Here is a 15014-nt window from a genome sequence, read left to right on the forward strand (position 1 = left end):
TGGCGCGCAGACGTTTGCTGGTTGGTTCAGCGAATCACGCTCAATCTTATAAAAGAAAACACAATGTGGGTGTTACCTGAGATATTACTGGCTTCCCACTTCATTCATAAAATAAAATAAAATAATTTAAAAAAACATTTGTTTACATCAGCTTCATGAAATTCTGTTGTTTTACACATAAACAACAAATCCTTAAAGTTCTCTTTCTTTGGGAGACTAAATTCAAAATAAAAATTATTATATGTATATCAGCTCAGTTTAATAAATGTGGAAATGTTTAGCTCTGGAGTGTTTCTGCTCTCACATAAAGTAAAACCTGATTTTCAGAGCCTCGTGCAGTGTCAATATTTTTATTCAATACCAAAAATCTTTTAGCATAACTAGCGAAGAAAAGCCTGAAAAAAAAAGCATTGAATCTGAAGACTATGCAGATTTTTTGCTCTCGTTCAATGATCAAGAATGAAAGAAACAGAGAGGATATTAAATGGGCCCCATTGAGCCATTGCTTTCATTGTTTTCAAAGCACATTTTGATGATTTTTCATAATGAGCCTAACATCCTTTATCAGCATTCAGTTTAGCATGACACACAGTTACTCCACCCTCTACGTACACACTATCATCCATTCTTGATTCTCACACTTGAGAGGATATTTTGGCCAGGTGAAGCTGCCAGACTGTGATATTTGTCCTTGTGAGTATTTATGAGTGTGTTTATCCCTCTGTACCCCCATCATGCCCTCCACCCAGATCTTTGAGTCATCCTTTTGGCTGAGCAGCTAATAATAACCCCGTGTTCCTTCTGCTATTTTAGGCCTTTAAGGCCTGGAAAGCTGGGGCGTGTGCACAAGCATGCTTGGAGCAGGGGTGAAAAAAACTAGGGTGGGCTAAATCAGACACACAAACATAGTTAGTAGTAGGAGGGGTGGCTCTGGGGCATCCTGCAGTTGCTCAGTGACACTCAGGAGCAGAAGGACCCTTGGGAAAAATCTACGCTTTCCCTTTGGCTTTAAAATATTAAGATTTTACTGCTGGGATTGAACGGGAGTTTATTTGGATTTATTTTGTCACAGTGTGGCCCCTGAAAGACCCATCGGGAGATTGAATTGATTTAACTGCTGCGCCACTGGGTGCAGCCATATGTTTTGGCCATCGAGTGTCTGGATGTGTGAGAACTGGGGGAGCAAGAAGAGTGACTGACGAGAAGAGACAAAATCTAACACAGCATTTGTTTATGGTGACACAAGGTAGGTGAGAAGAAAATGTTACTTTTTTGTACTTAAAAAGTAAAAGAAATCTGCTCAGGTCCATGAGTTTACATTATTTAGGTGGGTTCATAAAATCCTGTATCCCACTTAGAATTATGTTAGTCTCTAGATAGAAACATCCTTTGGCCCTTGTCTGAAATTCAAGCAGCACTGTGCCTTTATCGGTTAGGCAGCCAGCTTTAATAATAGCTCTGATTAATCAGCTGCCCATTTGACCTGTGTGTTTTCTCTTCAAATAGGCAACCCTCATACCCCGAGCCATCACCTGCTGCTTTATTCCACCAGCAGAATATATCACAAACTTCTTCCCTCCAAAAAAGACCTAATCTGTGTTTACTTATTTAGTATCTGTGTCCTCATTTCATTTAACCAGGCTCCAAAAAGACTGGGAATTTCAGTGGCATGAGAGAAACCAGGAGAACCAGTCATGTGATAGTCCAGGAAGTCACAAAGCAATGTAGGATATAGCATCTAAGCCACTGAAGGCTTCTCTAACAACCTCTGTGGAGCAAATGTTGTGTTTGAGTAAAGGTTGACACATTATTCTCCTATCTACAGCATGAAAGAGGGTGGTGTTGTTTAACCTCAGGGATGTCAGTGTGTTCATTTAGTAGGTATAAACCATTATAAATCCATTTCAAATCCTTTCACTGAAAGTGACAACAGATTCACCAGAGAAGCAAAAACAAGACAACCCCCAAAAAGGAATTGTTTTGCAGATGTTATAGACTCTTTCTCTGTCCTTATCCCTTTTTTTTAGTTTTGCTTTTTTTCCTAGTGTTCTTGTGACTACATGTGTAATCTAGCTCCTCCGGGATGGCACCTTCATAAATGCCATCACAAAAAGGTTTGCAGGTCAGCACAGTCTCCAGAGTGTGGAGGAGATGCCAGGTAACATGCAGTTACTTAAGAAGAGCTGGAAATGGCTGTAGAAGCGCTTCAACCCAGCAGGAGGAACAGGAGAAGCACACAATATCATTGATTGGGTTACTCATGTACATGTTTCTGAGCAAACTGTCAGACGTGGTTGAAGCTTCCTAACTGGACAGAGTGATATCCCTGGAGTTTAACTAACTCTGGGTTATGAATTTTGGGGGTTTGAGCAGTCAAAGTCCTGACCTGACCTTAACCCAGTAGAAATGTTCCTGAATTGAGCATCCGAGGAATCCCACCAGCATCCTAAAGCTTTTCTGTATGGGATAAAATTCCTCCAAGATGGTGTGTAGGATTAAAGCAATCTACAGATACTGAAAGCAAGGGCTTAAAAATCTTCACTGAAAGTTGTGTAATACTGGCACATTTTCACTGATAAATAACCCAGTCTGAATCTAATGCTTCACTTACTTAATCTGGGCCTATTTTACTACTTTAAGGACTTGAAAAATCGTACAATGTTTTTGGTCATATTTTATGAAAATCTTTTTTCATGCAGCTGTGGTCCACTTTCCAAAGGCAGTGACTGAGATCAGTTTAGTTAAAATTTACCTACATACCACCAACGCGCAGCAGCATTCACTTCAAGAAGGAAAGCAATATTAGAAAGGAAACCTCAAACATCAGATAATCCCCTGTGAGCATGCAGGTGACAGTAGGAAGGAAGATCTGTGTTTTAACAGGAAGAGATTTCGGTAAAGCCACCTTATGGAGAGCACAGAGAGATGAGAACCAAACACAAACTATGGGAGAGAACAGACGAAGGTTGATGACTGAGTTAAGGTCTGAGCTTGTTCCACAGGAACAGAGCTCTGGTAGAGAAACATAATCTTTACAGACCCAAGCTTCAAATGTATTATTATTATGGAACTTTAAAATTGCACAGCCTCTCTTTGCATTTCAGAACTATTCCAAGATTGCAGCACCTCTCATTTAAATGATCAACAAAGGAATTGCTCATTAGTTGAGCCTTTTGGAGCAAACAGTGAGCATATTTTCCTCCTGATTTTTCTCTCAAGACAAGGAGACATGTCGAGGCCCTCTTCCACCCAGACCACTCCTCAGTTCTACAGAGTCAGCGACAGAGATCTCACCGAGATCGAGCTGCATTCTGTCGATTCCATCAACGACCTCCACCGAACACACCCCGAGCACAGCCACAAAGGTAAAATCACCCCAAACACACCATCCACAGTGCAATGACGCATTAAAACACTGACTCTGACAAAATGCGATTTCAGGAATGAGGGCTCCTCGTCCGGTGTACACACCTTCGCCAAATGGGAACATTTACACCTGCGACACGACAGCTGCCAATCAAAGAGGCCACCCAGGCAGCAAATCCTGGCAGAGCCGACTGCAGGACATGCTGACGCCAAGTTCATCCCGGGCCTATGCCATGGGCTGCGCTATCATCACTTTGCTTCTGCTCACAGTGTTACTCATTTTTTACTTCTTAGGTGAGATAAAAAATAAATAGAAAAAAATAAAAGAAATGTGCAAACAAAAGCAAACATTTATTGTTGGCTGCTCCTCTTCCAGTCCAGCAGGGCGGCGCAATACGGATGCTGACGGAGGCGGTGAGAGAAAAAGAGGCTGCAGCCACAGAGCTGTCACTGCTGATCCAAGAGCTGCACGCACTCAGGCACAACCTGACAGCCAAGAGAGCGACAGGAGGGACGTGAGGAAGATATGCACAGAAAACAAAACACCGACAGCGTTTTCAGATTATTACCGTAGAAATATGAGATTGGAGTTTTCTGAAAAACAACTTCTAGGCTTACTAGGATTATTTGAGAAGGACTTTTAAATAAAGCTTTTGTTTAATGGTGGCAGTGTGGCAGAAGGGAAGTGGTTGATCTCACATTGCTTGAAATAATGTCAGACCAGGGCCGTGCAGAGAGGTTTAAAGGGGCGGATGCTTAAAGCTAAAAAGGGGCACATTGAGCCAGGCTGAATAACAACAACACACATTCATCAAGAATCTAATATGGGCAACAAGGCAAAGCAAACGTAGCCAATGTTTTACCTGATGGGTACAATGTTGCTGTTGAGGGGTTGCTGTGGATAGTGCTGGAGGGCAGGGCTGTGTTGATCTGAGACTGTAGACATTAAAAAGTCCATAGGAGAGATGGTAGCTGATTAAACAAGTGTCACGAGATAATAACTAAATGCAAAGATTGGTGACAGCACTTGGGCTCTGCCTGTGAATCACTCTTTGCTTCTCTTCTTCCTTCCATCCCATCTTCTCATATATCACTCTCCACTTGCTGTCTTTCTGAGAACAAGGCACAACTTCCTATTGCAATAAACTATAATTTAATTATCCACACCTAACAACTCCAGCACTTAATCTATAATAAAATGATGACAGAAAAATGTTATAGCACTGCCTTTAGTAGCCTCACACAGCTCTGTTTCCTCCTCATGTCCTTACCAGGCATGTCTGGACAATGTTATATCATGAGTAATAATTTAAAATAATCCATATACATAAAACACACACATGCACGCACACACAGTGACATTTTAGACCTTGTTCAGAATATGAACATAGTATATGTATATACTATGGGCATCATGGTGCTGATCCAGAATCCTCAAGCCCCTCTAGCCCCCCCCTCTGCACGTGCCTGTGTGAGACCATTATGTCATTGCCACTGTGTCTAAAAACGTACAAGCTGTTTTTATACTGTGCTGTCAGTCGTTTTGGGTGACTCACTGTGGGCATCACAGGAAACACATAAAGTACAAACGCTGTGGACGGCCAGAAAATTAAACGGACTTCTGATTTCATCAACTTTGTCAAGTATGTATTGTATGACTGGGTAAATGTATAGTTACGTGTTTTCACCAAGTCGTTTATTTACAGTGTTCTGTCGTTCATGGTGATGTTTGATTGGATTTTTCAGTCAGATTTTATGTACACATGTCAAGTTTAAAATGTGTCTTTTCTTCCATGGTAACAAGACACTATTTTACTATTGGTTGAGAAAAAAAAAATCTTGCAACAGTAAAACATTACACTTTAGTCTTCCTATGCAAAGTCCATTAGAGTCAAATTTAAGTACAGGTCCCTTTAATGTAGCCAAACACAGTTTCTTTTCTTCCTTTCATTTATGACACACGACCACAGAAACAGCCAAAAAGTCTAAACAACTGAAAGACCACAGACTATTAAAGTGCATGATGGCAGAATTATCTCCATGGGTACCAACTTCACAACCTCTGCGGAGGTAGGTGTATCATTGTTAAAGTTTACAATCAAGAGATGACTCCATAAATAGGAATGCAAAGGATTTACAGCAAGGTGTTAACAACTGGTTGCACTGGAAAACAGAAAGGGCAGAGAAGATTAAAAAAAAAACAAAAAAAACTTTGGACTAATGAAATTAAAATGAACTTGGACTACACTGCTCAAAACTGTAACTTCCATTAGTAGTATTATTATCCCCATGAAGTCATAAATGGACAGCACCGTAACAAAAAAGCTCAGGTCAATCTTCCTCCTCTCTGCTCTCGCTCTTCTTGTCTTGGCACCCCTGCCCTGTCCAGCCTTGGTAGCAATGACACATGAAGTGTTTCTGGAAATGTTTGGAAGAGTCACTGAGCCGGTGGCCAGAGCCCAGGTGTCTCCTGGTGCAGCGTCCATTGCCGTGGCAAACCTGGAGGCTGCAGCGCTCTGCGTCAGACCTCAGAGATCGAACGAAGGGACCCAAGACATTGTGGACGTAGTCTCTGAGGAGAACGCACTGTTTCTGGATGGTTTGGGAAGATCAATATGGTTACACATAGGCGCACACACACACACACTGATAATGTTTTCTCACATGCACACCTTGTTTTTGGCGAATTTCAGTTCTCCCCACAGCACAACTCCAGCTGCCCCCAGTGATGCACTCTCTCCAAGTGTGTGCTCCAGGTCCATCTGCACACACACGCACGCACGCACGCACGCACACACACACAGTTTGTCATGCCACATATTTAAAATCTTAATATTATGTGATGTATGCTAAAAAAGTCCTACCTTACTGAGAAACTTGAGTGAGTGTGTGAATGCTAGCCTGGCGTAGGGGAGGACGGGTGTGGCGTGGTCGGTGTTGTTGTGATATGGCCAACCTGACGCCACCCTCAAAGCCTCCAGCAGTCTGTGTCTGGTTAAAGAAGACAGAGCAACCCGTGAGTAAGCGAAACCACCTGTCTGGCCATCATGGCTAACAAAAGCTAAATGACAGGACTGCTCATACCCTTGTCATGATTGGATATGTGAGTGCCTGAGGCAGCAGAGTGTAAGTGAATGCATTTCTTGCTGATTTTCTTGTACCTGACCATTAGAGCTGCATCTGCAGACCCTGCCAGTTTCTGTGGCAGGTAGATGCTGGGGTAGAGAGCGGAGGACTTAGTCCAAAGCCAGGACAGCTCATCATTCTGCTGCCTGGTCCCCCTGAGGCAGCGTCCTGTGTAAGTTTTATCTGATCACACAGAAATACAAATAAAAGACAGAGATCAGCCTGTATCATCGGTACAAAAGGAGTTGTCATTATTGTTCAGATTGCTAGAAAACCAACGTGTTCAACGTTAGTGTTAGACCAACCTGTCTTTCTCTTGTTCTTGTTAAAGCAGGCGGGAAAACCATAAAACCCCCAGAAGCCTTTGGGGCGTTCTCCGACCGCAGACTGGAGTGTCTCTTCCATGAACTTCCGAGCGCTCTCCTCAAACATCTGCCTCGCCAGCGATGTCACTGCCCGCTCTGAAAGATCTGGTTGCTCCTGTTTCACCAGCAGTTTGGACAACCTCCGGTACTCCACCTTAGATCCAAAGTTCGTCTCCCACAACGGTCTCCATTCCTCCCAGTCGATGACAGCTAGGCCGCTAAAATCTGGTAGCAGGAGGTCGGACAGCTGCGTCACCGTGAGGGAGAGGTGAGAGGCCAGGTCGCTGAGCTGAGGGAGTCCTCCATTCACTTTCTTGCCATTTCGGGAGAGGTATGGATATTTTCCCAAGTGGTCGCGGTAGAAGATGGTCATTTTCTGGAAAATCAAACATTTTCCCTTTTTCACTTGTTTTGGATTTATTGCACATTTAATCCTTGTTACTGTTACAGTGCCCTCACCAGCCCTCTTTCTATGGTTTTAAAGTAGAATATCAGTAAAATAAATGGATGAGGGACGATCACCTGTCCCTGGAAGCGCTCCTTCTTGTTCTCCACAATATGAAAGTCTCCCAGGTCCAGGTGGATGTTGTATCGCTGTGGACAGTTTGCCGTGGGCATGTTCCACACCAGGATGAAAGGCTGGTTCTGCAGGATGGGATGAGCTGCAGCCACAGCTTGCAGCGAGGTGCCGATGAAGGCATCCGCCTGGGGGGAATTCTGTGGCAGCGAGTTGCAACGGAGGGAAGAGATGAAGAAGACGGGGAGGAGGAGGAGAGACAGCTCCATGGCTGCTCACCCACAGATGTGTCCTTCCTGGCAGGAGAAAGAAATCGTCCTGATGAACTTTTCTGCATTTAAATGGTTAACTTTGTATATACAAGTACGGGCTTTTATCTGACAGAAAAACATGATAAGAAATGCAAAAATAAAGACCAGTCAAAGCTATAATGATAAGAAAGTCTCTTTATTCCAATCATTTTTCACCCACTGTAAGAAATCTTTAACATTTCAATGAACCAAATAAAAACAACATGAGAAAATAACAGCAGCAGACAGATTTTTGGAAGACTGATGGGCAACAAGTTACTTAAGTGGTTGAGATTGGTTATATCTGCACTGGTCCAAGCTGTCACTGCAGATATGAAGTATTTATCACTGAGTGCAACAATGACTGTGATTCGCATTATTCTGCGAAAAATTCTACATCAAAGCAGCTCAACAAACGCAGAAAAGCTTATTTTTTAGTTTTTCTCACTTCAAACCTTTCTCAATGTGAGGAAACAGGAGGGGAGCTGGCGCTGCTGGTGTATCCGCTGCAGGGGAAGCAGTCAAAGCCGACGTGGAGCTTCTAGTTCCTGCTGAATGCACAGCCAGCTTACGGCCGAAGAACTCCAGATGAAGCGATTGGAGTTGAGACATGGACAGGTGGAGGTAGACGGTGTGCATCTTTGGGCTAAGAGCTGCAAAGATGAAACTGCAGCCTCGCACCTGTTGCGCATCGAGCTCCGCCCCCTTTCCTTAAACGTTACACTGATGCCGCCATTCAGACAGTCCGGGATAGACTGATATTTCACTGAGGTGAGAGATGTGAGTCACCCTCTCATCCGATTAGAGCTCAGATTAGATTCTGCTTGAGGGATTTTTTTCCCTCTCCCCAGCGCTAACCTGGATTCTCCGCGCGCACTCGGTGCCGAACAGTGATAGGCGTGCCCCATCGCTGTAGCTGTGTGGCCCCACTGATGTGTAAGGCTAAACGGTAATTGGACTGATTCTTATATTGCGCTTTTCTACTCAACGGAGCACTAAAAGCGCCTTTAACATGACCACCGCGCTGCGCTTTTGCGCATGAAGCGGCGACAGCGCCACCTTTTCTCGACATTTGGGGACCAAAACACATTTTTATGGAAGTCAAGCAGTCTCACAGCAATAGGAAATAGTCATGATCTTTAATTTATTCTTGTTTCAATCAAACCTCAAAACCCGGATTACAAAACACATAAAAAAAAACAACAACAAGGAAAATATGTAATATTTATTACGATATAACCATAATCTGCAGCGAGTGTGCGCTCCTGCCTGCAGTTAATTCGCTTAACTGCCAGAAAAAAAACACATAACACACTCTGGGCTGTAAATTCCGCTGTGCCAAGGTCCCGCATTGGAAGCTGGGAGCAGGGGAGTCACGTTTATGCTTTGCTCAGCTATACTGGTTGTAATAATTACAATTATTTAAGCTCTTTTCAAGTAAACACAGCAAACTGAACCGATGAGTATCACACAGGCTACACTGTACAGAGTTAGGCTCAAACATCAGTCACTCCAATAAAAAAAAGTACATTCTTGAGTGAAACTGAAGCATTAAAGTTTATCCCCAGTTTCTTGCTGGGTCCTTATGTTCACCATCATTTCTCTTTTACTCAGTGCAGCGATGCAGACGTACAGGTACACATGCAGCTGGGTTCACACGCAGCATCTGTTCACAGGTGTTGGGAAATACTTCTGCAAACTGTGACGTGGAAAAAGTAAAAGTGTTGAGTGCGAGTGTTTACTTCTTTGGTTTGCTAGCACAGTTCTTTCTATGTCACACTTCTTCTTCCAATATGTGTGTGTTTTGTGAGTTTGTGCTTATTTCTGTCTTTTGGTGTGTATCTGACAGCGATCATCAAATGTCCTTGTGCATCCAGTAGATGGGAAGTCCTTTGGCATCTCTGTACGGAGTTTCAGTCAGAGTCTGAACTACACACTGCCCTGCACACTGAGGAGGAGGGGGAGGACGAGGGATAGTGGGAGGAGGAGGAGGTGGTGGAGGAGGAGGTAAACTAAAGGATGGAGGCGACCGTACAGCACAACCACCTCCTGAGTCTCTGTCCTCTTGAGCGTGCATCTTTGTTTGCGTCTGCACGCTCGTTTCCTCACTCGGCATTCGGGAGAACCTCAGAAGCGTCTCCATGGGAATGAATGCCGTCATGGCCCCCGCGTTCTGCACTGGTGTCGACAGCACATAGCCAAGGTGGGCGTAGAAGTGCTGCTTATCGTGGGTGGTCAGACAGAGACGCTTGAACCCTCGACTTCTGGCGTAACGTTCGGTCTTCTCCATCAGAGTGCGGCCATAGCCCTTGCCTCGCTCCGCCTCGGACACAACTACTGACTCGACAAAAAGGCTGCCGCTGTGACCCACGACCCGAGACAGCCTGGCGTGGCCGAGTAGCCTCTCAGTCTCCCCGCGGCCCTGCAGGAGGACCAGGTTGACAGGAAACTCTGAGCAGGATTTTTGGAGAGAGTGAACCCGGGCGGCCTGGCTCCTCTGCCACTCGCAGTTGACGAGGTCTGCGCAGGGAACGAGCAGGTCGGGACGCTGGTGGATGGGAACGGCGTGGACCTTCTCTGGCTGCTCGGAGACTACGTGTAGCTTCTCTTTAACGTCTCCATCCAGTGTTGAGACCTCGTAGAAGTTTTGTCGCCTCGGATCGTCGGACGTTGACGTTACGGGTTCAGACCTGCGACGATCAGGGTTTCAAGTCAGTCTCCATTTACCTTCTATGGTTAAGTGTGAAAATATCAGGAAGTGTCTCAAGCATGCAGTTCCTCCTTAGCTGAGTGGTTAAAACACTGTGTCTGTTACCCAACAGGCAGTGCGAGCAAGGATTAGAGATGAAGGCATTCATTTGCTTTCAAAACCACACCAGAAACAGCAAACGTATATATAGTAATATAATTCACTAGACACCCTCATCCAAGGAGGCCCTGCCAGGGTTAATCAGGCCCCGGAGTGCGTCAGTGGTTTATGTTCAATTATTATTTCTCTTCTACTTTCTTCTGTTTGTTTTTCTACAGTTTATTTTCTTCTATAAATTCACTGCAACTGAGAAGTAATACTTACCTCTTTAATATTTATGGAGCCGCACTTCTTCAAAGGGACAGAAAAGGTGATAGAGAGAAGTAAGACAAAAGTGACAAGATAGGAGAAAGCAGGGAGGAGAGCCGGAAGGGGGGCGCATAATATAACGGTGGATCCTACAGGTGGATGTGAGAGCTGCTGAAACAGCAGGCAGGGCAGCAGCAGCTTTTACGTGTTGAACGCAGAAACGGGAACTCGAGAAGCCTAAAGAAACTGCCAAAATACATCTCTCGCATCACTTACCAAGTATGATGTGAGAGATGTGATGTGGGGGTGTGACTGAACCGACTTTTAAGTTCCATTTTATCTACGACATGCTGGAGTATCATATGCTGAGATCTTGTCTCACTCTCCTTTAAATACTACAAAGAGCTCAAACTTCTGATCCATTTGGTTCAAATCCACACTGTGGATTTAAACTGCCTCACAATTAATATCGCAATTCTCAAATACACATCAAAGTGCAATCATAGCCGCGCTCATGCATTTTTATGTGCGCTTGAGATGTGAGAGCGTTTAACTGATGAATAGATTCTGTTCATGTACGCTGAGGTCCTGATGTTTAATAGCTGTTATCATTCTAAATGGGGAAGCAGTAGTTATCTGTCACAGTTACACCACAGTGCTTCTTCAGAAAGGCTGAAGTGCAGTTTAGTCAGCACAAACTGACGCTGAAACGAACTAATCCAGCTAATTCAACTCAAAGCCAAGCTGCACTTGCTTCTTATGTAAAAAACCCAAATGCATTCACACTGCAGTATATCTCTATATATATGTTATTTTAAATTATAGTCAAGTCGTCCACATTAGAGTCACAAACCAGTAATTAAAGTGGTCTTAAAGAAGAAGCAAAACTGGGTTCACCCCAAGTTGTGCATGCAAAATGTGAAAAATGACTGACAGTGAGAAAAACATTGCAGTCGTTTTTAATTTAAGTTTTTCTTGGACTAAATAAATAAATAAATAACTCACCAAGAGAGAAATGCTGAAACGAAACAGCTGACTGTCAAACTGATTTGAATGTGTTACTGGCTATGCAATGCTACTTCACATACTCTCCTTCAACAGGAAATGGGAGTTTACTGAATAAGGCACTGACTACCTTCTTTTTGATGTCTGACTCTGCCTTTTAAACTTTAATTATATTCAGTATTGAAGCCACAACACTTACATCGGGTATGATGAAAAACAGAGGTTGGCAACTTCCTGTCACTGCTCGAGAGTAAAAGAAACCTTATTCTTTTTCGGATTTTGCATTAAAATGACTGACATTTCCATATTATGTTTAAATCAACAGCAGTGTTTTGTGTGCTCTATGTATGTTTTGTTGTTTCTGTAAAGAGGTCCACTTTTATCTGACTGTGTGTGTGTGTGTTTGCGAAATTCAAATTCAACTGAAGTCACAGCTTATGCTGTTTTTGGAACGTATGTTTAGAGACTAATGCAATCGTCTTATAAACTTTCACAATATATGCTTTGCAGACATTCCCTACCAAAACAGGAATAGGTCTGTTATTTGATAAGGAAAATGACAACAAAAAAACTAACATTTATTAGTTAATTTTAAAATACAAAACAAATGAACCAAAACTACTTTATTTAGTAAAACTAGTACAAAAAGACAGCCAAAATCTGGGCTTTTATTGTGAAGGGGGTGGACATGGAAAAGTGACGTTTTGAAAGTAACACTTTTATCTATTACCAAGAACCACACTAGAGGTTGGCAGTTCGATTCAACTGTCAATAGTATTGCAAACCCCCCCTGGTATTGGGTGATACTAGTGCAATAGGCTCTAGCCTATAGCACAGTTAAACAACATGTGCTTTGGTTTAGAGACAGGCACATGCATATTTCTTGTCTCCAAAAGACCTAGTATCAAAATGCAGGAAAATCTGAAAGGTGTTTTTTTTATTGTGTTAACTCATTATTGAAGAATCACAGTGATTTAGTGGTTATTAAATATGTTCAGAAATGGCAAACCTATGATGATTCATGCCATACACTGCAATCTTGTGCATAAACTGCCTTTATGGGTTGCAAAGTGTCAGTATTGGCAGTACTGGTCCTATATTTACTTGGTGTCAGATTGATACCAAAAACAGCAGTTTTACAGACCACTAAACCACACAGATACTTCCAACAGAACTTATAGACCAACATTTAGAAACAAACATTAATTTTTCACAGTGAAACAAGCCCCACTAACGCAGGGCATCAAAAAATTAGATTAAACTCTTATTGTTCCACTCCACGGAAATCTTTAGTAAAAGGCGAAAGATTTATACGATCTGAAGAGAAACAAGAGTGTACTGGATACTAGACGAGCGGCAGGCCGACCCCATTCTCCGACATAGCAGTCTCTATTACGGTTCGCACTTTAACGTTTAATAATGCCACAACTAAACAGACACAAACTAATACTGTTCGGAAATTTCACGCTACCTTTTAGGAAAACACAAACGCTACATGGTAAATTATTAAATATACTATAAACGTTTACACACGCGCAATGCATTATGGGAACACTGCGATCACAGCCACGCCTCTAACTTTAGTTGTGTGTTTCCTACGTTATTTTTCACTAAAGCTCCCGCTTCTTCATAAAACACTGATGTGATTATGTGACGTCTGAATGAAGCGAGGATGTCAGATTTTCCAACAAGAACAGTAATTACTAAAAACGTTACTTTCCGTGCTCAGAGGTTTCGCGCATGCGTAATAGACACTCAATGTTGTCGCCCTCTGCACATGCGTAGTATAACCGCGTTTCATGTCTGCGTACAGCAGTGTACATTCATTAAATACAACAATAGAATACTAAAATATATCGTTAATATTATTACTCATGTATGATTTAAAAATAAGGGATTACTCCCTTTTTCTAACCTCTCTCACTTATAAGATGCTTCTTTTTATGTTTTTCCTTGGCCAGATAGCCCAAAAACCTTTATAGTGAGAAATAACACTGGGTGGGAGGGCAACAAGATAAATATCGGGTACCTTAAAGAGGGAAGAAAGTAAGACGCTAAACTAAACGTGGTAATACCGTTTTAATGCTCTCGTTAATCAGAAAACAGATTTATTACAGACAAAAAGTTTTTTTCCCCCCAGGTAGTAGCAAGAGCAGAAATGTATGCTTTGTGGGAGTTGTAGTTATTCGATGTTTCACTGCCCACAACTCCCCTGATCGTAAAATAATTAAGCACATTTGAGATAAAATATTGATATAAAAATAAGCTGGGTATTTTTTTTAAATATATATATATATTTGTCATCTACTCCTCCCTTATTGGCGTCCACTTCTATGCAAGTTAAATGAACTCTCATTCACAGCGACATGCTAGCATGCCCATGTGCTTATTTACAGCTTTAGGCGTCAATAAGCAGTACCCCGTGGGTGCGTAGTGACGCTAGTTAAATATTAGTAAGAAACTCATTTTAAGTTTATTCTAAAGCAACAAGTTCACCTTTTCGGTCGCTTCCTACCACCACAAAGTTACCTACATTTTTTTAAGTCTCGTGGTTGGTTGCCGTTTCTGGTCGTCCTCTCACAGGAGTTTGTTTCACAGCTGATCTGCGGTAAGCTCTAAATCTGGCTTCACGACTGTATAAGCTTATGGCCGTTCATAGCGTCCGCTCCTGTATCAGTTTCCCCTACCATCAAACCGGTACGTCCATAACGGGAGGAAATGCTGCTGCTCACGTCAAGAGTGCGTGCTGTCACGTCTGCCCCCAGCGAATGGGAGTTGTATTACATATACACAAAAAGTGACAAATTAAAGGAAAATCTGTTCCGTTGACCTTTTCAGTGAGGTCATGAGTGGCTTCTTTGTGTTATATAGTAGGTGGAATATTTTGGCTATTATTTAAATAATGCATAATGTATGACTATTATTGTAACTTTAAAAAATTAATTAAAAACAGTGATCTGCAGTAAGTATTGTCTAAAGTTGAGTCACAGCTGAATCATGTACAAGCACCTTTAGGAAAGATGAAAATTGACACATGGAAACAAAGGGAAATGACATTAACAAAGCAGTGCAGTAGTGATGAGTAGTCTCTTACTACATAAGCTGAAGGCTAGAACATAATGAAGGACCACAAACTGCCTGTGAGAATCAACCAAAGCTCAGTGTTACATGCACTGCATTTGAATCACCCAAATACTTGCATTTACATGTTATTAATATGGCACTGAAAAAAATATCAAGTTGCATTAGAAATTTAACAGAGGCAAGATTTTTTAACAAAATTTTTT

The 15014-nt window shown here is 42.5% G+C and overlaps 3 protein-coding genes and 1 non-coding gene across 4 annotated transcripts; 1 reads left to right on the top strand and 3 right to left on the bottom strand.

The window, feature by feature from the left end:
- The first annotated feature begins 929 nt into the window (after window positions 1-929).
- On the top strand, window positions 930-5216 carry LOC146610560 (uncharacterized). The gene is made up of 4 exons (XM_085344314.1): window positions 930-1246; window positions 3220-3365; window positions 3442-3660; window positions 3743-5216. The coding sequence occupies exons 2-4, from the start codon at window positions 3230-3232 to the stop codon at window positions 3883-3885; spliced, it is 498 nt and encodes a 165-aa protein (XP_085200440.1). The 5' UTR covers window positions 930-1246; window positions 3220-3229; the 3' UTR covers window positions 3886-5216.
- A 481-nt stretch (window positions 5217-5697) lies between these two features.
- Window positions 5698-7643, bottom strand: hyal3 (hyaluronidase 3). Its single transcript, XM_085344316.1, has 6 exons — window positions 7380-7643; window positions 6798-7233; window positions 6528-6675; window positions 6231-6357; window positions 6039-6128; window positions 5698-5958 (listed from the first exon to the last, which is right to left on the bottom strand). Exons 1-6 carry the CDS (start codon window positions 7641-7643, stop codon window positions 5698-5700), a joined length of 1326 nt encoding a protein of 441 aa, XP_085200442.1.
- A 1876-nt stretch (window positions 7644-9519) lies between these two features.
- Window positions 9520-14313, bottom strand: naa80 (N-alpha-acetyltransferase 80, NatH catalytic subunit). Its single transcript, XM_085345630.1, has 2 exons — window positions 14261-14313; window positions 9520-10354 (listed from the first exon to the last, which is right to left on the bottom strand). Coding segments are annotated over exons 1-2 (837 nt in total). The 5' UTR covers window positions 14263-14313.
- LOC146610563 (U5 spliceosomal RNA) lies at window positions 12951-13064 on the bottom strand. Its single transcript, XR_014905035.1, has one exon. It is a non-coding gene; the product is annotated as a U5 spliceosomal RNA (small nuclear RNA).
- Window positions 14314-15014: the final 701 nt, after the last annotated feature.

Source organism: Diplotaxodon limnothrissa, linkage group LG20 (genome assembly GCF_057381915.1).
Source record: "Diplotaxodon limnothrissa isolate DT_005_m linkage group LG20, D_limnothrissa_male_GT1.1, whole genome shotgun sequence".
Lineage (NCBI taxonomy): Eukaryota > Metazoa > Chordata > Actinopteri > Cichliformes > Cichlidae > Diplotaxodon > Diplotaxodon limnothrissa.

Excerpts from the sequence above, each read along its gene's own strand:
- LOC146610560 (XM_085344314.1), top strand. The coding sequence starts at position 3,230 with ATGTCGAGGCCCTCTTCCACCCAGACCACTCCTCAGTTCTACAGAGTC. Across the intron at positions 3,366-3,441 it reads CCCCGAGCACAGCCACAAAG|GAATGAGGGCTCCTCGTCCG; the intron begins GTAAAATCACCC and ends ATGCGATTTCAG. Across the intron at positions 3,661-3,742 it reads ACTCATTTTTTACTTCTTAG|TCCAGCAGGGCGGCGCAATA; the intron begins GTGAGATAAAAA and ends CTCCTCTTCCAG.
- hyal3 (XM_085344316.1), bottom strand. The coding sequence starts at position 7,643 with ATGGAGCTGTCTCTCCTCCTCCTCCCCGTCTTCTTCATCTCTTCCCTC. Across the intron at positions 7,234-7,379 it reads AGGAGCGCTTCCAGGGACAG|AAAATGACCATCTTCTACCG; the intron begins GTGATCGTCCCT and ends TTGATTTTCCAG. Across the intron at positions 6,129-6,230 it reads CACTCAAGTTTCTCAGTAAG|ATGGACCTGGAGCACACACT; the intron begins GTAGGACTTTTT and ends GTGTGTGTGCAG.